The sequence below is a fragment of the Octodon degus genome, unplaced genomic scaffold (genome assembly GCF_000260255.1).
Source record: "Octodon degus isolate 3935 unplaced genomic scaffold, OctDeg1.0 scaffold00037, whole genome shotgun sequence".
NCBI classification, from domain to species: Eukaryota; Metazoa; Chordata; class Mammalia; order Rodentia; family Octodontidae; genus Octodon; species Octodon degus.
Window position 1 is genome coordinate 13,537,001 of NW_004524613.1, and position 24,686 is coordinate 13,561,686.

General features: G+C 42.7%; 1 protein-coding gene across 1 annotated transcript in view; it reads right to left on the minus strand.

Moving 5' to 3' along the window:
* The window catches only part of Ptprt (protein tyrosine phosphatase, receptor type T), an 868,923-nt gene that overhangs the window by 308,703 nt on the left and 535,534 nt on the right, over positions 1-24,686 (minus strand). Inside the window, exons 10-11 of the mRNA XM_023714963.1 lie at positions 4,957-5,158; positions 3,469-3,571 (exon numbers count right to left, since the gene is read on the minus strand). Of these exons, the coding sequence (XP_023570731.1) occupies positions 3,469-3,571; positions 4,957-5,158 (305 nt within the window). The remainder of the gene's footprint in view (positions 1-3,468; positions 3,572-4,956; positions 5,159-24,686) is intronic.

Genomic DNA, 24,686 nt, shown 5'->3' on the forward strand with positions numbered 1-24,686 from the left:
TCCCTGCTGCCCAGTGTCAATTCATTTATTTTGCTGATTTCATTATTTTGTTTGCTTATTTGCTTACTGTCATACCTCCTTGCCTGTTCACAGGCACACAGTAGTTAAGAAGTCCCAAGAAGGCAGTGATAAATCCACCTTGCTCGCTGCTTGTCCCTGATGCTTTGCTCACTTCTTGGTCCATAATGAGTGCTCCATAAATATTCACTGGACAACTTTATTGGCAACTACCTCCCATACGCACACTCCAGCACCCAAAGTTCAAGGTGAAAAATTGCAAAGGTAACTAAAATCTACTCTGTGGTGTTGCCACTCTGTAATTGTGGCTGTCCTGAAAGTCTTGCTGAATGGCATTGGGTAGTCTCTTCTCCTTCTTGGAAAATTCCCAAGCAATCTCTGAAAAATAATTCCAGAAATAGAGCACACGCCCACCCTCAGTGATCCAGAGCCTTGGGATGAAAAGCAGCCAGACATTTCCAGACACCAACCATATCCCCTTTGAGCAGTGACATTTCTTTTATTTTAATTTTTTGGATGAAAATGTCACCAAAATATGTCATGCATACTTTTCTACTATGGAAGTGGCCTGGTATGGTAATGAGTATAGGGTTAGAGTCAAAACTGGGTTTGAATCTCACCTATTGCTCTTGAGTCATGGCATGGGTCAATGCACTTGACTTCAGTTCATCTAAATTTTCACATCTGCGAAAGAAGGGGCCTTAACCAAATTGCTGTGAAGATGCAGACAGTGTTATGTACAGTGTCACTGTTTTAAGTTAAAGACACATTTTTGTTTTGTAAAACATTATCAAGGAATAAATACCCATAGCTATGAGGGTCTATGACCCAGGCCTCCTTGATTTTTGAGTACCCATGTCTGCTCTGCTCCTTTGCTACCTGCCAGTCTCAATTCCTCATTGCTGCAGAGTCATTTCCATCCTCTTCTCTCTCTTCATAATTTACTGTAGTCTAAGTATGCGTGAGCAGGTTAAACTGACATGCAAAGTAAGAACATGGTGGCCTCAGAAAATGTAAGGCTTTCTGTTAGTGGTGACTAGAAAAATCTCTCATGCATTTTTGTTTGGGGTGTGCAGAGGGTCCCTGTACTTGGGGGAGGGTTGGAGATCTTGGTCTCTGGTGTCTGGAATCAGCTGGCCTGAGCATCTAGCACTCCTCTGTTCATTCAGGTTGTGAAATGCTACCCATGCTTTAGAGATTAGGAGAACAAAGAAATAGAAGGGGAGAGTGAAAGGGAGAGGGAACATGGAGGAAGGGAAGAGATAGAGATTGAGATTAAGCATCTTGCCCAATGTCAAGGCTGCAGTGTGAGAACAGGATTTAATCTGGTTTTATTGCCATCAAACCCATTCTTTCAGAAAAGTGGGGAAGAACTGGACTAAAAGTATATTTACTAGGAGACCATATAGTAGGATGCCCAACAGACCAGGTCCCTTGCCCATAGATTTATAGGCTTGAATAATCGAATCTGCAGCAGAAACATCTGACTTGTGGTCAGCTGGGCTGGGCTCTGGGTCAGCTGCTGCCTTGCTGTGTTATCTGGCCAAGCTGCTTCTCTCTCTGGCCTATACTTGTCCTCTGGGAAAGTCAAATTTTTCCAATAGTGACTGATGTTGCTGTATAAAGGAAGATAAATTTGTTAAAGGGAGTAAGGCTTTGTTGGCCAAAATGGAACAGCAACAGGATATCCAGAGGTATGGCACTCCAACTCAGCTTTCCTAATTCCTATTTATTGTCTGTATCCCTTACACATCTCTGCACCTGAGGGTTTTTTTTTTTTTTCAATCTGAGATAACAGCTCACGGTATATAGAGAAAATTAAATAACAGAAGAAAACCAGGGAACTAATAACCTGATTTGACTCTAGAGCTACCATTTAACTTTGCTTATCACAAGTAGAACAAACCTAGAACAACCACTATGCAAAACAGGGGAGCAAAGCTCTACTGTAATATTATTCAAACCTGTTTCAGCACCTGAAGTTTCATTTGAATGGGAAGAATTATTATCCAAAGTTTCCAGACTTCTACAGTTTTGGTGACTGAGTCTATCTGCTTCCATACCTATCACATTCAGGTAGAGCTGGATGCAGAGTAGAAAAAGGAGCTGAAGCCCATCTCAGAGCTTTCTCTTAGGCTGGCATACCAGACCCCCAGTCACCAAGAGTGATGTCACTGGAAGCAACTCTCCAGGGCTGTCCATGATCCTTAGATGAGCAGGAACTTCTCCAACCTATTCCTGTTCTTATCTCACCACTCTACTTGATCTCTGTCTAAGGTGAACTTAACCAAGCACAGGCTCTGGCCTTCATGCCTCTGCCTGTCCTGGGCACCTGCAACTTAGGTGAAACTTTACACAACACTGAAGATGCAGCTCTGTGTCCCCTCTGTGGAGAATCCTGTTCTCTAAGCTCCCATAATAACTCTGTATGTCCCTATTAAGAATGCACTATACTGAAATTATGTTTTCTTACTTCTCTTTCCCAATTTAGAATTCAACTTCCTTCAGCATAAGGATATAGCTCAGCAGCTTAAGTGCTTGCCTGGCAAGTGCAAGGTCCTGAGTTCAATCCTCAGCATCAGGAAAAAAAAAAGACTTAACTTACTTGTGGCTAGTTCATGACTTTCTACTAAGTACTTAAACTGACTAAAATAGAGAGGATACCTAATAATATTTGTATTCAATCAACCATTTTTGAGCCTTGTGTCACACCATAATGCAACAAGTGTGTATTGAATACTTTATGTATCAGGCATAGGGTCCAGAAAGCTATTCCATTACACATTCCGCTTCATTTTTATGACCTGGGTCTTGTTTCCTGGTGTTCTGTGCAAAAGCAGCAGTTAACATTGCTGCCTTTGTGCCAAGTGTTGCTCATTTAAGAGAGATTTCCACTCTCTTGATAGCCATGGACATACAGTGATCAGCTTAGCTACTGTGATGCTTCGGCTGCCTCTGGCAACCATATGCTTCTGATTTCCAATAGCCTCTTGTTAAAATCAGCAGGTGACCTTTCCAGCAAGGGACCTGTGGGATTCTCACACTCTATAGCCCTAGGCTGGACAAGTTCCCTTCCCACTCCTATCTCTTCCCATTTATAACGTCTCAGCGAGTAACTCTGCCTGATGTTACTGACAATAAGACAATTTTGCCAGGGCTCTGTGTTCAAGTTTCCAAGTCCACTAACTAAATGTACTAGGATTGTGTTCCAGAAGGCTCTCTCCTTGACCATGTCATATGCTTATCAGCGTGATTCTTCTGGAGACTCCACTGTAGGGGGGAGAGGAACTTGGCTTAGATACCTCCACCAAACTGGGCTTGGGACTGCTGACTTGCTCCTTCCAGGAAGTTTTTGTCCCTAATCCTGATGGAGCCCACCTACATTGCCAGTTGCACGATTCCCCTAGTGGTATGCACGGTACAGAGAAAGGGAAGCTGTGAACTCCTCACCTGACAGGGGCTCCCCGAGACTGGGCGGGTTTCAGCATCACGGTGATGGTTGTGTCCGTTTCGTTCAGTGGGGTGTCTGTGTCATATTCAGGCATCGAAGGAGCTAGACAGGGAACAGAGATGGGAGGCGAGCTCAGCACCAGTGCCCAGTCTTGCCTGCCACCTCCACATTTAAGGACATTCCAGATGACTCCAAAGGGATGGGAGCCAAGGCAGGACAACAGAGGCTTTCAGCACAGGAGGCACTGACTTCCACCTTGTGAGGTGCAGCAGTCTGGAGAAGGGTGACAGCAAGGTGGCCAGGAACCCACACACATCCACTGTTCATGTAAGAAATGTAAGACGAATTCACAATGTGAAATGGGAAAGCAGCATCTACCTTGTTAAACACATTTAAATGCAAATAAAGCAATAAAAAATTAGTTCCCCCTCCTTTTTTTTTTAATCCATGAGACCCTCTGCCCACCACAGGAGTGAGACTAAGTCTAATCCTTTGATAGTGCAATTTAGCTATTTGTATTAAGAGCCATTAAAATCCACATCTCTTTTAATTCAGCTTTACAATTTCTGAATTTAACCCAAAAGTTACAATCCAAACCAACAAATTAAACTTTTATTTTGTAAGATGTTTATTGAAACGTTATTTTATGAAAACATGGAAGCGCCAAATATATCCAACCACAGGGGAATGTTTAATTAAATTACGTCCATCCACTTGACAGAACCTCATAATGAAAGTGATGCAGCAACATGGGAAATACTTATGGGATAAGGGTAAGTGGAAACATTAAAGCTACAGAAAGTATCATGATTTTTGCAAAACCACATGGAAAATATGTATTACTTAGACCAGAATTGCAGAGTTATTCTAAAAATGAAAGGTGCAATACAACATTCTGGGATAACTCTGTGCTGATGCTGTCTTAGTTGGGAAGAAGGGAACCCTACTAGTAATGGCACCTGCAATCTTGAATCATTGTCACTTGGTCACTGCCATTCACTCATTCGTGCATCAAAAAAGTTCATGAGAATCTGCCCTGTCTCACACTGGCACAAAGAATACTTCTGAAAGTACAATTACAAACCAATTTGTATGTTCTTACTCTTTAGATAGATATAGATAGATAAATGCAGATATAGGCACGCTATTAAATGCTGCCCTGTGGTAAGTTAATTGGTGAACTGCCACCTAATTAATATATTTTTTACACTTTAGAAAGTTCATTGATTGGTTTCTTCATGGGATCACAGCAGTAACCCACAAGGGACTGGGTCATCCTAATTGTTCCAACGCCACACAGAGACAATTGGCTTTGCCTTTTTCTCTCTCTCAGAAAAACTTGGTCTGGGTAGAGAAGGACAACTTTTCCTCCTTTTCTCCTTTAGTATTATATGTATGTACCAACTCCCAACAAGGCAAGTACTCATACGTCATGCAAATAGGTGCAAATAGAAGTAAAAGCTGCAAACAGAGAAATAAGGAGATACCTGAAATTTTAGTAGCAATCCGAGTGGTGACTGGAGGTCCAAAGCCCTTGGCTGTGCTGGCCTTGATAGTGAAAGAATAGGTGGTTCCTGGGTACAGACCCACAAACAGGTGGTGAGTTTCATTCCGGAGCTTGAACACTTTCCCTCTCTGGCTAGAAAGATCGGCACTTGGGTCCAGGGAGCCAACAGCTTTGTAGTTGATCTGTAACACAAAGCAACGAACATGTAAATGTGCTACTCAGGGGCCGGATGGAGCTCGGCCAGCCGAGAGGATGTCAGGGTAGGACAGAAGAGGACATGTGCAAAAGGTAGGCCAGTGAGTTCCTTAGTGTCTCCTGCTATTGTCCACCTGTCAGATCGCCCCAGCCTCTGCAGATCCACTGATGACATTCTAGGGTGCCCTGCTCGACAGAAATAGGATGCAAGTCACATCAGTCATTTAAAATTGTCACATTAAGGTGGTAGGAAAGTGAAATTAATTTCGTCATATACGTTGTTGAGCCCAGTATATTCATCATACTATCAACTCAACCTGTGATCGGTATAAAAATCCTGATGAGACAGCTGACATTTTATGGTTCATATTACATCTTAGAGATCTGCCTGGGTTTTACTCTTACAGGGACTAGCTACATTTCAAAAGCGCAATAGTCTTGTGTGGCTAGTGGCCAGTTCATTGGTTAGCACAGCTTTAGAACAACATTGAAGTATAATGGCATGATAAGAATTATTTAAGGGTCTTTGTGAAAGTACAGATCATGTGTCCTAATTTTTACACGAGCAGCACTGCATTCTGTTGTTCTATAATGCCTCGTGTTGTTGGAACTCTCCCTATCCTTGGGGGGAATCAGGGCAGTCATTCTCATTTTAACACTAGCAAAACTGAAACTCAACTGGAAATAGCTTGTATTAAATCAGCACTTTTTAACCCATCTACATTTTGCTTTTTATTTTCCAACAAGTCACTACAATTCAATAATAAGATCTTCCCCATGTGACTTATCCTGTGAGTTTGGTACTAATCAAAGTGGTCTATACTGCACAAAAGAAACTGGTCTACACTGTGCAATATTTGCTGCCTACTATTCACTCACCACTCAGGAGGGTATCATAAAAATGTCAAGGTATAGATGTTTTGAAGTGTTCACTCAATTTCTCAACTTATAGTACCACAAAACCAATCAACAGCTTATGGCATGATGCTGGTCTCACTTGGAGTACATGTGTCTAAATTACACTGTTGTTAGGCGGCATACACAAAGTTTTTTTTTTCTCTTATTCCATCTACTTTCTTTCATTAAAATATTTTATTAAAGTATAATGCCCACAGTGTAATACACAGATAAGTATTGTAGCAGGGAAGTCCTGTGACATTTTTTCATGTCTCTTGTTTTATTACCTTTTTTTTAAACAAACATTTACTTGAGAGACAGTATGGCAGTAATTGGTATGTCATGACAAACAGCACATATTTAGAAGACCAGAATGACAGGTATTCCAAGCATGACCCTACCATTACACATTGCTATCTTCAGTGCAGTTGCTTAGTTCACAGGTATTAGTATACAGATAAGTAAGTTTTTGCAAACTAGAGAGTCATACAATCAAGAAACAACACAGATATAAACCTTTCATCGCATACCTTCTTTTAATTCAATCTGCTTCTTGGATCCCAGCAAGTCAGATTCCACCTCTGTCTGACTTCTAAGAGAATGAGTTAGCTCTGCATGGTTTTGTACTTTATATAAATACAATCCCATAGCACATACACTTTTGTGTCTGACTTCTTTTACACATGTTTGTGAGATTCGTGTCATCACTGTAGCTATAAGCCATGCATTCTCACACTTACTATTCAATAATTGGTTTCTGTCACTGGACTCAACTCCAAACCTGTGTTCATTATTCTATGCCACATTGCCTGGCTTGGCCTGCAGACATGTCCAAGAGTTAAAGAACACATTTACTCACCCATTCACTCCTCTGACTGTTCACAAACATTTCCTAAGTATACCTGGATCCCAGACTCTGCACTGTGGGCCACTAGGAAGCCTTACATGGTTAAGGCCCTGCTTTCTAGTGGTTTTGGAAATAGGAAACACAACTAAACATACAGCTCACAGCATTTTATCTTCCATCATGAATGCCCCTACTTACAGTATGACCAAATTCAGGCAGACAGGGAATATACAAACTTCCCTTTCAAAATAAGCAACTTCCTATTTCTGCCAATGGAATCAAATGTGCTGGAGAAAGGGGAGTTTTCTCTCTGCTGTATTAAGGAGCAGTGGTATAGCCACTGATCTCATGTGTTTAATCAGAGAGGCCAGATGTGGCTGGGAGCAAAGTGAGACCAGGAAGAGAAGCAGAGAGAGCTGATAACTCTAGGATTTTTGCAAGCATAGACTGAGCATGGGCATCTACCATGCCGGTGGTTAGTGGCTTGGCTTCAATCATCTCAGGAGGCAGTGGAACCAGTGCCTGCAGAATGGTAGGGGCAGAGCAGAACAAAAAGCTTCTTTGTTCCAAGTAGAAAGAATTGCAAGGGCAAAGGCCTGAGGTGGGAAAAGTCTTAAACAGAAGAGCCCAAGATGCATGCAGAATGGACAGCAGGAGGGGCAGCTGTCTCACTGGCTCCTGGATTCCTTAGTGACCGAAAAGGGGAGATGTTTAGAGTTGTGCCTATGGTCACCATCCTCTGCACACCAGTGCACCTGTGCATTCTCTCAAAATTCTGTCCCAGCCCTCCTGCATGGGCTGGTGGCAACTGCATTGATATACAGACACTGGGAGATAAAACTCATGCCTTATTTACTAGCCAGCTCCTTCCCTGTGCTCCAAGTTCAATCCAAAAGCGACTCAATTTCCATGGAGCTGTCAATATAACATACCGTGCTCCTCTGCTCTCCTAACCTTTCCTGGTATTACAGGATCCTCACTCACTTGTAATGAAACACTATGAATAAATCAATGTATGTTAATATAGCGTGCCTTCAATTTTTTATGAAGGGCTCCACCAAATCTAATTCCCACTGCTTTGTCAGAATCAATCTTTGAAAAATTAAACTTGCAAGTTTTAGGAAGTTTGTGGGATATCAGACTGGGGAAGGAAAGAAGAAAGGTGAGAGAAATGGAATGGGAAGGAGCTGGGGCTGTAAACACATAACACAATCTGAAACTTCACTTAGAAGTAGAGGAAAGGGAAGATGTGTTGGTGCAGGAAACATGAAATGAGTTCCTGGCGAAGAGGGTGCTGCTGAGCTGTGCATCAGCTCAAGCTCCAGGGATAGGCTCTGGGTACAGCAAAGGAGTATTTCCTTGTTACTATGGTGGCTGACGGTGGGGTGGTGGGATGTCCTGTCTAGAAACCAGAGTGAGGGCTTCATAAAAGAAGTCCAATGACATCATCAAAACAACGGGCCCTTAGCGTTTAGCATCAAGACTGCGATCCTAAGCAACTCAACCAGTGAGCCAGCTTCCGCTCTTCCTTTTGCTTCCCACCACCTGTCAAACGACATTTTGGTACTTGGAAAAAAAACCAAAAAACATGGTCCCTTTCATCTCAAGACCTTTGCATGAGTTAATTTGTCAGCTTGGAACACTTCTTTCTTCCTTCCCATGATGCCCTTTTTGCCTAAATGATGTCCTCTCACCCTCATTTTTTCTTCTCTTTTTATATTTTTAGGTAAGGGTCTACAGGGTGTTCAACTGGGTTGAACTCGTAGCATTCTGCCTGTTTACAGGCTTCCAAGAGCTGGGATTACAAGGTGTGTGCCACCACACCCAGTTTCAATTGCAGTCTCAGCGCGCCCCAGGGGCCAGGCCAACAATCTCATCCTTAGACTTCACATAAAATGACACAGTTCATGAGCACCTTCAGTGGCCCTCAACTCCTATTTTATGTACTGATGGTTGTATATAATTCTTTTGCTCCAATAACTCTACATTTAACAAATCAATTATTTCATCAAGTCCCCTTTCTACCAATCCAGAGGTTAAAAGAATCCAGGCCAACGCAAATCCAGGCTACAAGGCAAATCCAGCCCATCACCATTTTTTTTTTTAATAAACTAGCTTTCATTGGAACACGGCCACCCCACTCATGTATGTATTGTCTATTGGTATTTTCATACTTACAACCATAGAATTAAGTTGTTGAGACACAGACTCCATGGGTCACATGATGGAACATATTTGCTTTCTGGTACTTTACTTTACAGAAGAAGTTTGCTGACTTCCATACTAGATTTTAAGCTCCAGAAGGACAAGGGTGTTTCAGTCTTTGCTTAACATTTTATCCTAGTGAGCATATAAGTGAATGATCAAATCATCTGTGTGGCCTGAGAAACTTGCTTAACTTGTCTGAGCCTTGAGTTCTTCAGGGATAAAATATGAATTCTATTTTCAAGTTTGGTTCTACAGTTTATATTGCAGAGTGACCCGTAGCTTCTTTACTCCTAGAAGACAGCTCTTTTGTTCAGGAGTAAGGTTCCAGGGAGTACCAGGGTAACATCTGTTTCTGCATGAACAACCAGCTGCAAGGGATGAGGAGATATCATGAGGGAAAGAAGCAGCTCTTCTACCTGAGCAAAAGAAAGGGAGTGAGAAATTCAGGGAGACCTGGCTACCTGTGGAATTTTAAAATTCCACACAAACACGTCTCCCCCAAACATGCTTAGGCTGAGCTGTACTGGGCTACGGGGGCTGGGAAAGGTCTGGGGTGAGCTTGCCTCAGTTTTATTCAGGCAGAGCAGACACAAAGGTCCTTCCCTGACCCAGCTCCACCATGGTCCCATTCCTTAGCTGGTATGTGAATGTCAGCGCCACTACCTGGCAAACAACACAAACCCAGCGATGGCCTGGCAGGATCACGGTGTCTTTCAGAGACATCACTCCCTAAGACAGGAGAACCCAGTCTGATGGAAGAGTTAGAAAAATATCATAAAGAACACACTGACCAAACCCAGCGTGATCTTATCAAGCTCACCATGTGCTCTTGTTACACACTTATGTAGAGGCTCGTGCACGCCTCATGATCAGAGACGAGGTGCTATTAAATCAATTATTAAGTAGAAAGTTTATAAAAAGTTGGGCAAAGAAATAACAGTACATCTGTCAGGGATGATACTGGAAGGGCAGTCAAGTCAACTACAAATTCATGTTCCAGAAGCATCTGCTATAGCTCTAGCTCCAGCTCATGTCCCTTCTCTCTCGGTACCACTCTATCTTCATTCCAAGCCCTGTCAGAACATCACCACTCTATGTTGTGTCTCCCATGTGTCCTGCCTTTCTCCAAGGGCTTCTCACTCAGACTCTGGACATCTCAATGATGGGCCAGTTTTAGCATGACCACAGATAAAATGACCAATGTGACCCATTCACTTAAGAAAGGGTTAAATTTTCTTCCTTAAGCTCAAAATAAGAGGTTAGATTTTTTTCCCCCTTATTTGGGTCATTGTAAAGTTGTTCATAAGCATGGCCTTTGCCCTCTGGTTGGCCTCAGAGGCAAACAGTGCAGAAAGAGACCAGCTTGGGGTAACCTTCTCTTGTTAAAGAGCATGGGGTTGGCTCTTTGGTTCCCTGACAATTTAAAAATTCCACACAAACACATCTCCCCTGAAGAACAGCAGGATGCACAGATGTCTGCAGTGCCTGTGCTGCTGACTTCTTGGCCACAGTGTCTTCTTTTCCTAGAGAGCCGAGGCCTGTTACACCAATTGAAAAGTGATGATGCCTGACACTTGCACTGCTGTGTCTAGTGCTTCTACGAGTATGGAGCAGTGACAGAATGTGAGCACCTGTCATTTCCGTGCACTCGGTGGCTGCTTCTGCTTCTGCTAAGAGAGATTCACCTGTCGTAGTCTACCAATGGCCATCAAGAACTCACTTCTGGCTAGGCTCTGTGCCGGACTGTGGGGAGGAAAGAGGTAGATAAAGCAGACACAGTTTTTCATTTTTTGGGATGAACAGGCATTGGTGCACAGTGGAGGAAGTCAACACCTTTGAGAACATAGTTCCAGGATTAACTGGTTTTGCCTGACAGAGAAAACAGCCCCTCCGAGAAGCTGCAAGAGAGGTGGAGTCAGTTACTGGTACTCAGCCCTGGCTGACCATAGAATACTTAATGGATATTTTTAAAAATAACAGCTCTGGAGTCCACCTGGACTAATTACATCAGTCTCTCTGGATATAACGTGGCTCCACACATTTCTGAAGCTACCCAGGAGATTCAACTGGTAGCCAGTGCTAAGAATGGCCAAGCTTGGAGTCAGAGCATGAAGGGGGTGATGCAGAGCTCTGAGAGATGGCATGTACCCAGGAAAGCCATCTACAATGCATGCTGGAGGGAACTAAAAGATCATTGTGGGGATGCCCAGAGCTGGGGCCACAGACAGCATCCACCAATAAATGCTAAGATCAGGAGGTGAAACTAAAGATAAATATTTGCATGGTCTACATGTATCTTCAAATTTACTAGTTACTATAGGATTTTAGTGCAAGATCAGAATTCTTAGAAATTCTTCCCTTCAGGAGGTAGAATCTGATTTCTCTCTCCCTGAATGCAGTCTGGACAAACAGCCTCAGTTTAAATGAATGAGACATGGAAAAGGGAAAAAAGAGTAGCTGGAAAGTAGAGAAACACTAGCAGTACTAGAGATAAGTGATACAGATATCGTGTCCCCTGGGTATGATGTGATAAGCAGGGAATGTACCCTCTCCAGCCTACCTGCCTGCAACCTTGGTCCACTAAGGAGAAGACATCAGATCCACTCAGAATGAATACTGATTGGTACTCTTACAAATGTGAATACCATAGAAAGACAAAGAAAGATCCAGAAATGGTTACAGATTGGAGAATAAGGAGACTTGACAACTAGATACTCTGTGGGAACCTGGAAGAGAAAAGACGATGTCTGTGGGAAAATGAGGGAAATCTAAAAAACAAAACAAACAAACAAACAAACAAACAAAAAAAAAAAACACCACATCTTTTTCATTCATTCCTCAGGTGACAGGCATCTTGGTTGCGTCCAAGATTTGGCTATCACAAACTGTGTTGCCATAAACATAGGTGCACATATATCACTATGATATGATGTTTTCAGTTCCTCTAGAAAAATTCCCAGTAGAAGAATAGCTGGTTTGAATGAAATTTCCATGTTCTAGCTTTTAATGAGTCTTCACATTGATTTCCATAATGGTTGCACCAGTCTACATTCCCACCAGCAGTGAAGAAGGGTTCCTTTTTCCCCACAGCCTCTCCAACATTTGTTGTTGGGTGATTTCTTTATGATAGCCATTCTTTCTGGGGTGAGATGGTATCTCAGTGTTGTTTTAATTTGCATTTCATGGATGGCTAGTGATGTGGAGCATTTTTTCATGTATTTATTAGCCCTGTGGACTGGGTTAAATAATTAATTACTATAAAATTAATTTTTCAAGAAGAGTAATGCTAGTATATCCTTAGAAAATGTTTCATTTTTAATGTTTTTTTTTACTCTCTATACAATAAAATAAAAATTAAAAAAATCTGGAGTCTGGTCTGTAGTAACACAATGATGTGAATTCTTACGGTTTTGTTTGTCTTTTGAGACAGAGTCTCACTATGTAGTGCAGGCTAGCCTTGAACACATCTGTGTAGCCCAGGCTGGCCTTGAACTCATGGTGATCTTTTTGCTTGAGCCTCACAGGTGCTAGGATTATAGGAGTGTGCCATCATGCCTACAGGCTTTTGCTTCATGTACTACATGGGAGGTGGGATTTCCTTTTGAGATTTGGGATGGGGTTGAGCCTGAAAAAGATGCTTGGGAGGGATCATGTCTGGCTTGTGAAGTATTTTTATGCAAATTAGCAAAAGGCACCTGTCTCCTCCTAAATTCCAGCCTTCTATGGGTATCTTAGTGACCTAGGGGTACTACTGTGAGAAAAGTATGTGCTTAATCAGGTTCTCAGACTCCAGTCAGATTCTTCCTGCCAGACAAAGTCTAACACTGAATAGATCTCATCCCCTTGCTGACAAGGATCTGTGCCATGCAACACACTATGCAAAAGAACCTGGCGCCCCTGCTGGGGTCACATCATGGAAGCTTCCATGTGATTAGTCAAGGGCATAACTTTTATCCTGAGGGTACTATGGGACCAGTAAAGGGGAGAGTCCATTATAAAGAGGAATACAGGTTAGCTATGTTTAGAAGAGTCTTACTAAAGGCATGGTCTCCAGACAAGACAGCATCAGCATCATCAGAGAGATGGTTAGAGTTGAAGATTCGTTATGCCTGGCCCAGATCTGATCAGAGTATTTGAGGTCAGACCCAGGATTTGTGTTCTACAGATTCTGAAGGTGACTCTCATGTATATGGAATGTGAATAAGCCCATTGTCAGGCAAGGGGCAGGGAGTCACACTGCCTGGAGGAACAATGCAGCGGCCCCTTTGGAAAGTCTAGTTTTCATGCAAAGGACAGATGATAAGGAAGCCCGAGGTGGACCAGGAGCTGCAGGAATGGGAGAATGGCACAATTCTGAGAGCTGCTAGATACCAGCCAGTAAAGGATGAGGTCCTCAAAAGCAGGAGTTGGATGGAACTCACACATGGTACCAGGCCTGAAGAGGGTGCACATTCTAAAGCCAGACACATTGGGAGGATGAGTCATTTTCAGTTATCCACTTCTGGGGCTGCTGTCACTCAGGAGGAGTAAATGTGGCTCTTAACCTGGAGAGGTAATGATGGAGTTCAATCTTGTAGACCCTGGGCTGAAACTAGATCTACCACTTATTGAGAGCTGGTGACTGAGTCTCTAGTCTGTAATCTCACAGGCTAATGTGCACTCAAATGCTCTGCCCCTGAGCTACACCCCCTAGCGGGCTAACGTGAGCTGCAAACAATGGCCTGCAGCAGTGAAGAGTCTGGACAGTGCTGGCCAGGCTCCTTTGCTCCCCAAAGCTGAGCACCAGGGTCGGAGACCCAGCCCAAGGGCTTGAAGAGCTGTGCTGGGCCTGCCTGAGATGCCCTTCCTCAGTACATGGCTACTTCTGTGACTGTTCATTGCCACCCTGCAGGGAGTCTTTCCCATCCATATGCATTCCTTTGGTTGCTGTGGATCAAAGATGTGCTGCCAAAGAGAAGCTGGCTAGTTTACCTACCACGGTTTTTGACAAACGCTAAGCAATAGCCTGTTTTGTGACACTAGCTCCTTTCTCAGTGTCCCTCAGGTCATACAATTGGGTCAAGCAAATTTGGATCCCAGTTGGCCAAAGGCATTTGGTATTCACCGTCTAGCTATTTAAACTGCAAGGCTGGCCAAAGAGTGATAATAAAGAGAGCTAATTTCTTTGCTTTGTCCATGTGCCACTTCCCTTGTGTAAATCATCACCCACCCCTCAGCCCCCAGACAGACTTTAGGGGAGGGCAGTCCTGTTTACTCATGCTCCCTTTTCCAGTATCTCCCTTCTACCAATCCTTAGCATAAGTCTACATCGCAGTCTCCTCCCTCCCCTCCTCTGACACGTACTGGATGCACATTCCTACAGTTTCAAGCAATTATAGCCCTATAACACGGCCACCTCCCCATCCCGATGGCTCTAAGCTCTTTCTTGCTAAACTGTCATAATGAAGTTTAATAATATGATGCTTCAGCCTGCTTTCAGCTTTTAATCTCATGCTGGGATGTCCGGGGTGCTATGATTTTGTTATTTTTACAGAAACCTTCTTGCTTAATGAGTATGTCTAGCGAGATTCCCAGTGGCTTTTAGTCTTCCTTGCACTACTTTTTGGGTTTCTCAATGTAAGCAGCTTGGCTTCCAACTTCTCACTCAACTGATTTCTGTTCTGCTAAGTTTAACCTAGTTAAATTGCTAAATTGCATGACCAATTCTTCTGCAGTTGGCCTCAGGCATGGATATGAGAGAAGTTAAATATTCTCATGGAAACGCACAGCTATATCCAACAGCCTGTCTGGCAAAGACAGCCTAGGAAGCCCTGTTGTGGAGGCAGAGCCTGGGTTCTGGTTTTTTGTTGCAGTAACTGCCAATCACCCAGCCTGGCACAGAGTAGGAGTCAATAAGGTTTACTGAACAAATGAGGATTAAGACTAGAGATGTAACCAGTCTTGATGTGGTACAACTGGGATTTGAAAGAAGTCATTCTGATACTAAGGTCCAACATTCTCTACTCACTCTGTAACTTTACCTTCGGACCCTCTATCACATCATCCTGGTATGACCAGTTCCTAGAGCTACGGAGAGTGGCCCTGGTGGTCTGCAACTATCAGACCACTCTGATGGGCTTTGTAGAGAATGTCTCTGAATCTGCCTCCTCTGGTAGAAATTTGGTAAGCATTCCCCCATAGCTGGTTACAAACCTGTCCAACACATAGTTTGATATAGTAACTAGTAAAGCCCAAGCTTCTGAAGCACTCAGTCTCTTGGGCTTGAGTTTGCAAACCTGTGTAAGTAGAAAGATCCAGTTTAGGTAGTTTTTCAAATGGTCACAGAACCTTTGACTCTCTTTCCATCAGATGATGGAGATCATGTGATTATTTTCCCCATCTTTAGTCTTAGAGGACAGGTGACTGCTTTGACCAATAGAATACAGAGGAAGTGATATCATGTGACTGTTCAGATTAAGATGCAGGTCTGGCAAGATAACTCAGTGGACTAAAGTGCCTGCTTAGGCAAAGTTAAGGCAAGAACAGGGACTGTGGTTCAAACCTCAGCACCACATGCTGGGCCAACCCTGCCCCCAGGGTGGGCTGAGCCAACCAGAGTCCAGCATAGTGGTGCACACCTGTAATCCCAGTACTGGGGAGGCTGAAAGTAGGAGTATCACCATGAGTCCAAGCTACATATTAAGATCCTGCAACAACCAAATATATTTTTTTAAAAAAAGATCAGGATGCAAAACATAGGCCATCTTCTGACTTATTTTCAGGGACATTCACATCTATAGCATTATAGCTGCCCTACAGGAAGTTTGACTCCCTAAAATGACCAGGTGTGAGGAAGCCCAGGATACAAGGAGAAGCCATATGTCTCCTGTGTTGATGCTCTTGTCCATAGTCGCAGTTGCTTTGTCTTTTAGCCCTAGATAGGCAGTGAGAAAGCCAACAGGAGATTCCACTTCTCAGCTATCTAGTCATTCCTGTCTTTGTGTGTCTACTCAGCTGAAACCCTAGACTTCATGGTCCTGCAATAAGCCAGTCCTCCTATGCAATTTCAAATTTCCAACCCAGAGAATCCATATGCCACTAAATTTTGGAGTTGTTACATAGCCATAGTGACAAGAACAGCACTTGTGCATTAGAACTGAAAGCTTATTGTCGGATAACACTTCATTCTCTTTTGTATCCCAAAGGGAATCATATCAGATGCTCAACAAGTACATGCTATCTTCTCAACTAAGTGACTGAAGTTAATAGCACTAGTAACAAGAAATGTGGCCCTCAAATGCCTCCTGATAAGATGCTTAGAGGAAGCGATACCATTTTGGTGGTATTTTTTGCCCAAAATGTATTATCTCATTCTAAGGAGTAAGTATCAGAAAACTCCACATTAAAGGGCAAGCTCAGAATAACCAATAAGTATTCTTCAAAAGTGCCGAGATCATAAACAGCAAGCATGGAGGAATTGTCCCAGATCAAAGAGGACTAAGGAGCAATAACTGCTAAGTGCAATGTAGGATGTTAGACTACAAAAAAAGACATTGGTAGAAAAAGAAGTGGAATTCAAATAAGGCTGTAGATTATAGAACTCATCATGTTGTAGTTTATAGACTCACCAATGTTAATTTCCTACTTTCAATTACTGTACTGTGGTTATGCAAGATGTACAATTACAGAAATCTGGGCTATGGGTGTATGGAAGCTCTAACTTTGCAACTTTCTGTAAGTCTAAACTTACTTTTAAGATAAATATTTTTTAAAAGAGAAAAAAGAAAAAAATACGGGCAAAATCTCTAACTTCTAGCCTGGTGTTGTAGAGGGAGACACCAGGTTGGAAGCCAAAGAGCCAACGCTCTGCTCCTAATGCCTCTGTAGCACTTATAAATACTTCTCAACTTATAATAGGTTACTCCCTAGTAAGTCCATTTTAAGTTGAAAATACATATTGCTCTACTGAATATCATAGTTCAGCCTACCTCTAACATGCTCAGGACACATATACTATTGAACAAAAATTATTTAAAAATAGCTTAATTTATAATGATGTTTAACGTCTCATGTAACTTATTAAATATTCTTACTAAAAGTGAATAACAGGATGCTTGTAAGGATAGACTTTTGTACTATTACCAAGTCAAACTATCGTACATTGAATCACCAAGTTAGGACCATCTCTATTATGATAATATAAAATAATAACAACACAATAAGAAAAGTGACCATTTGTTTTCATTTGTTATTTGTCAGGAATCTTATCAGCACTTTCCATATATTTACCATTAGATCATCTCAAGATTACAGGACTGCTACTGTTCCAACTCCTGTTTTGTAGATGAGGAAACTAAGATTCAGGGGAAATATGTTCGCAGAGTTCTTTAGCTGGTAAGAGGCAGAGCCGGGCTTGCAGCCCAAGCAGTGCTGACCTAGAATCTACCTGCTTAATCTTCATCTGCTACTGTCACCATGGAGAATGGGCAGTCTTGCTTTCTGGGGTTATGAGGCCAGAAATCTTGTAGTGGGAACCTGTTTGTCAATGGACCCTAGACTTAGAAGACATGCCTGGAGTTCAGAGGCCTCTCGTGAGCTCCTGGCCAGAGAAGTGGGGTTACAAAGGCCAGAATTAAAGGGTGTAGGAATGTAAATGAACTTGGAGAGTGGACAAGACTAGAGCACTGGAGGCTGCACTGAATTTCCCACACAGCCCAGGTTTCTCAGATCCATTTGAAACTTCTTGCCTCCTTGTCAGAAGCAAAGGCAGGGGGCAGATTCGAGTGGCCTTCCTAAGGAGAAAACCATTGATCACATAATCACACATTTTGGGTCAGTGGGGGGCCGAAGACTGAAGATTCACTCGGCCGCACATTTCTTTCATTCAGCATTTTTCTCATGAAATTAAAATAGAATTGATTTTTCTCCCTCACTAAATTAGGCATCAGGAAAGGAATAAAAGGGTGGGGCGAACGGAGATCTGAGCATCAGTGCTCCTCAGCAGCACAGCATTTGTAAAATGTTTTATTAGTCCCCATTTATCACAGGAAGGTTTTGTAAAAGCCTGTTTGGGGGGATATATCTTCTCCTTCCCTGTAGGAATGAAAGCTTTTGTTTTTCTCCTTTCTTGGTTAAAATGATCATTTATCTAACATTCTCTCTCTCATGCTGCTTTCAGGTTAGAGATCACATTAGAAGATTTCTTTTTCTGCCATTGCCCCTGCAGAAGTTTCCTAGAAGCAGACACACAGCACGTGGCCTTGCTACTGAAAGCATTGTCATTTCTGATGAAATGGGTTTTGTGGGAGACACCACACCCTTGTCCGCTGCAGTGGCCCCGGGCTCACAGCTGGGTCTGTAGGAGAACCGCACAACTGGAGAGAGCTTCTCCCTTAAGATACTCAGAAATGGGCTGGGCAGAGAGGCTAAGGGGCATGGCTAAGGCCACACAGAGAGTGGCTCTTCTGCAGGAGTCAACCACGGGATGAAAATACAACCCAAGGAGGGAGTCAGAAGACTCAGTACTTCCTCCTAGCTTCTTCTCAGCAGATGGCCATTTAGAATGGCACTGCCCACTCGAAACAGAATGTGAGCCATGTTTGTGATGTTATGTTTTCTAGAATCTGGATAGGAAAAAAAAAAAAAAAGAAATGTGTGGTGAATTAATTTTAGTAATATATTTTATTTAACCCAAGGTAGCCACTGTGTTATTATTCCAACATGTAATAAACACAAAATTATTAAGGGGATACGTTACATTCTGTTATTCCTGCTAAGAGTTTAGAATCTGGTATTTTACATTCCACGCACACTTGGAATCAGACCAACCACACTTTAGGTCCCCAGGAGCCATATGCAGCTAGCAGCTAGACAGTGCCAGTTTAGAACCCTGCTTCTCAGTCTTCTTATTTTTCATTAGCAACCTCCTCAATAATCTATTTAAATATTTTCTTTATTATGCCCCATGACATTTTAATTCCACAAAGATGTTATTTAGCTGCATCTGCATTCTATGTCTATCTGGATATTTGTAGATGGACTCTTTTCATACTTGGATAGGTGTTTGTGTACTCAATGCATATCTGAATAGTTGGGTATGGATTCTATGCATATCTGGATAGTTTTGTAGACAGCCTATCTGTACTTGGATAATAGTGAATGGACTATATGCATGTGTAGACATGTGAATATGGACTATGAACCCATATATATATATATATCTATATATATCATGCATATGCATGAAAAAAAAGATATTTTCACCAAGAACCAATTTCCACCTCTCGGGGGTGCTGGCACCCCTGTTAAGAATGCCTGGTCTACATTCTAGAGCAAGCAAAAATATCTGAGCCTCTAGTTCTCATCTGTGAAATGAGCAGTAACGTGCAGACTAAATGAAGCAGCTCTTGTGGGAAAGCATCCACTGGTGCGGAATGTGTCACTGATGCTAACATCAGAGCTGTCTTTTTGCTTCTCATACATTTCCGTGCATATTGGGTTGGGTCCCCTTCACGCTGCAGGTAGATGTTAGGAACATGTGCTGTTGGCTCATATGCCCTGCTCCAGGGACTTTCCACATCCCTCATACAGGAGATGTGGGGCTCTAGTTTTTAGCCTGGACTTGGCTCTGCACAGGGGGGGTAGGACCTTGTAGACTACAGAGTCAATGACTTTTTTCCTGACTAGACACCTAATTGATGCCAAAGGGTCAAAGGTATCCTTGTGGGACAGATCAGCTTTTCTGACACCCAAACCAGTCTTCTCTTTCTCCCCTTGGGTACTCACTAGCTGGTAGATGATGCCCAGTCTGGTTACCTCTGTAAAGACACTTCTCATATGTTCTAACTCCTCCCCATCTCCTATTTCAGTATCCCGCAGATAAAGTATCTAAGAGTGGGCTTAGTAGCTCTTGTCCCTCAAAAACTAGTGTACTGTATGAGCACTACACTAATGCCCTAGCTTCCAAGAGATTCCGGCACTTGCTTCTTTTCTCATCCCACCCCTTATCCTTGGCCAGTAGGATCCACCTCTACACTTCCAGTAAGCCTGAACTCTGCCATCTCTGACCTGTTCTTCCTTCTGTCCTGAGGGAGACTTACCCCTAGCAACCAGGTCATCCAGCAACTACTCCTACTGCACTGGAGGCAGGAACTTCGGTCTCGCTCATCCTGCAAATCTGTATCCAGAGGCAGGGGAGCTGGTGTCGGAGGAGGCTGGCTTCCACTTTTGGTGCCCCTCTATCCCACTGATGGCAGAGTGCATGCGTGCAGAACTCATTGCAAAGGCTGTAAACTTAGTGTCCTAAGCTGGAGCTTGCAGAATGAAACCCACAAAGCGAGTACAAAGTGAGTGGTCTGATTGCCTGGCCTTCCAGCGCCATGCTTCATTAGGTACCCACTGTAGGGAGAAAGCAAACTAAAAACCTGAAAAGAAAATGGCCTTGGGATTTTGTTGCTGCTTTTTCCCCCCTTGCCTCATAGCAAAGTGCGCTTCTTGGATTCTTTTATTCTTTATAGCTATATCCTGTCCCCACCTTTATCTGGGAGGGGGTTACAAATAGAAAGAGAACTGAATTGCATCACTAAATGCTCAAGGAGAGCAATGGGAGAGCTTTTGGGCTGGAGGAAACTTAGCAGAGGGGATGTGATCTTGGGTGCATAAGGCTCAATTTGGGCTAGGATACTTAGCACCTGGGTGACCTTCAACAACATTCACTCCATCATAAAAAAAAAAAAAAAGAACAACACAATTAAATAATTGTCATGATGTTTAAATGTGTCCATGGGTATAGGCAGCCTTAAAAATGTCTAGCACCTAGTAGGACCTCAAGGCTGTTGCTCAGATCCAAATTTATAGCATTAAGAGAGGGTCTGTGAGGGCATTTAAACAAATTTAATAAAAATCTACTGAGCAGTTATAGAAATAAGTCATTTTTAGGCACTTGGATACACCCATGAAAAACAAATAAAAAGCACTGGCCTCCTGCAGCTTAAGTTCTGATTACCAGAGTGATGAGAAGATTGGAGGAAATTATAATAAATACAATTAATATAGAATAAATATGTCATTCATTTGATATTTTAGCAGATGACAAGTACTCTGGTAAACAAAAAGAAAAGAAATAAGTAACAGAGCAGAAGAAGGGGTAGGTCACACTGGAGGGTGACACAGTGTGCAACACTAAACAGGCTTCACTGAGAAAGTGAGATCTGAGTAAAGACTTCCCGGATGTGAGAGGGCCAGCTAAGAGGTTAAGAGAACAGCTTTCCAGGAGGGAAAAATGAAAGTTGGATGTGAGAAGGAAGAATTCACATAGATCTCTGTGCAAGATTCAGAAGTCCAGTCTGATAGATTCGTACCATGATAGGTAGCTCATGGGCATCATGCCCTGGAACAGACTTGATGGTGAGAACTAGCTGAAAGGGCAGTCTTGCCCTTAAAGGCTAAAAGTGACAACTCCCAGCTCACGTCAGAGATACAGAAGCCCATAACTTCCTGTGATTTTTTTTTCCACTAAGTCTCTGGACCAGGGTACTTGGTAGGAAAGGTTGGTAAATGGGGTCCACTTCCAAATCCTCCAAGCCCAGAGAATGCTACAGGGCCCAGGCTCCCAACCCAACTACTGGGCTCACCCCCTTCTTATGAGGTATGTTCTAGGGGCCCTGATGCATGAGTGAAGGAAGAACATGGAGCCCAAGGTGTACGCTGGGAAAGAAAAATCAACACAAGCTCAGTTGCTCATCCACCCCTAGCTGGATCTGAGAAGTATGTGGAAGTTCATCTGAACACTACAAAAATTACTGTAAGAGTGTTTTCTCAAGACAGGGCTCCCAGAGCTTTTGTAAGAATAGACTCTAGGTTGACTTCTCAGGAACCCTGAGATCTCAGAACCTATTGCTTTTCCACATATACTTCTAGGACAATATTTAAATTAAAGTTTATGGGATCCCTGTCTGAAACTTCTGCCCCCTATCAAGATATAATTCTCAAAAATCCCCCAAACGTGAAGAAGGTGACACAAAAACTCGCCTTAGTTATGTCAAAAGTGTGCAATGAAAATGCACTGTGTGTTCCATGAGGATGCTAGACATAATCATTCTACTGATTTGGATGAAGGTTCCTTCATTGAAAAAATATCAAATTTTGTGTGAAAGAAATTTGTTGAAGTAATAACAATGGAAATATTCTTTGAAGTATCCTGAATATAAATATAGAGACAGTCCTATGTGGGCTTGCTCACCTGGCTTCTTGCCATAGCACTATCTTTCTGGGTTCATTGCTAGTTCCAGGCTAACAGTACAGTGGCTCATTGGAGAATACCAGGTTGCCCACTTTATGTGTGATCTTGGTAGCAGAAGGTAGACTAGCATATACTAGTCTATGTAGTGGCAAGTAGATTTTGCAAGATCTTTTCCTGGTTGTTGTCACTCTTATAGGGTCTTGCTGAACACAGGTCCCTTGCTCTTGCATATGGGTCATACTAACCTTCTCCTCTATCAGTTGCTCTCATTTGGATCTTAGTTTTTTGGGTTTTTTTTATCTTTTCTCACAAAACCTAAATTAACTCAGTGGCTACCCCCAACCGCCTCCATGTTTGTGTCCCTAGTTCAGTTGTTCTCCTCACCAGACCTGCAACCTACCTGCTAGAAACCCTGGACTCATTTAAAGTTTAGACTCCAAACACATTATTTCATATGGGTACCTGATACTCCCCAGGCAGCGCAGCTTGCCCAAGGAGTGGAACTGAATGTTAATGCCTTCATTTCACTGCTTTGTATCTCCCTGAGGGAAACAGCCCAGGAAGCAGCTGTGTGAGCTGATAAGGATTTCTCTGCCTTGTTGGAATCCTCAGGCATTAGGCTCAGATAAGGGCCAGCAACAGGGGCCAGTAACTGTACCAGGTGTTAAGTCTTCCTCTTGAGCCTTAAGTACACTCAGGCCGCCTCCCCACCCTGTCCAACTATGTCCATGTGAGAGGGGTGAGTATTCCCATTATGAGGTGGGCAGGGCTGCTTCTCCCTGATGTACTAATAATGCTGGCCCTTTCTCAAATTCAAGAGACAGCTTCCTTGGGTGTGTTAAGGATATGAATTTGGCCACTTACTCGCTGTACAACTCTGGACAAGGTGCTACTTTCTCTATACCTCAATTTCTTCACTTGTGAAGTGGGGATAATTTTGTCCCAGTCTTGTGGTCTGAAGGAGGAATATCTGAGACAGTACACATAAAACCCTTAAGACAGCATCTGAACATAGCAAGAATTCAACAAATAGTAAGCTATTTTGTTTAGAGCTAAAACATTAATGCCTTCCAATGGTTTTTCCATTGATCATTGGGGGAATGAGTCATCTATAGTCTATGTAGTGGCAAGTAGATCTTGCAAGGTCTTTTCCCGGTTGCTGTCACTCCGATAGCGTCTTGCTGAACACAAGTCCCTTGACCTTGCATATGGGTCATATTATCCTTCTCCCTACCTCATCCAGGCCCTGCATTTCTCATCATAGGATTGTACCCATTCAGAGCAGAAGTCCTGTGAACAGAACTTTCAGTGAGCAATAAAGATAAGGTGATAGGGGGCTGGGATCTCTACCATTGATTGCTGAAAGAATAAGGACATTAACAAGATACCACCATATGCCAACATTTCTTTGCATCTAGCCTCTATGATTTGGGTCTCATGTCTTGCATTTGTATTTCTACCACATTTCCAGTGTAGTCTTAACATCTGCAGCCAGAACATCACTCACAGAAAATGCATGAGAAAAAAATAATCGTGACTCTACTTCACTGCTCTGGCAGTAGTTACCTTTGAAGACATGTTCGATAGCACAGTTATTTGCTTGCTTCTGTGATTAATATCTGTCACTCCAACAAAACTCTAAGCAATGTCAACATACAAGTAAAGTCCGTGTTGTCCATTCCTTGCTCCATCCCAGCATGAAGGACACAGAGGAGGCTCTTGATAAATACCCGTTGAATGAATGGGTAAGCCTTAGCGCCAAGGCCCAGGGCTACCCTCCCTTCCCAAAACTGCCATACTCAGTGCTGAAATGCCACCACTGTATCAAATAATCCAGTCCAGACTCTGGCTCAAGGAGAGGCGTACTAGGCACCTTAACTACACTGGCTAGCAAATTTCAGAATCAGTCCTTTCATTATGGGAGGCATTACCACTTATATCCAGGTAAGCTACTTAGGTGAGCAAGTCTGGAGGCGAGACTGGGGCTTCCTCAGAGAAACCCAGCCACAGGGGTCTTGGTTTGGGTCTCTATGTGAGTGTGTAGAGAAAGAGACCAGGACATCACATTTTTAGCAAACCTTCCCTTTCCTGAGATTCTGAGGTAGCCAGAATCTTTTTTTTTTTTTAGTTAGTTCAAATCTTCCTTTATTAAAAATGCCTACATGAAATAGAGAAAATACACTACTTATATTTTTATCACTCAGTTAATATTGAAATTTTTATTTTTATTATTACCTAAAGAGATAATAATAAAAATATAATAAACAAACAAGACAAAATAAAACAAAAAACCTTAGAAATAATACAGAACTTCACCAAACAAACAACGTGAATTCAACAGTCG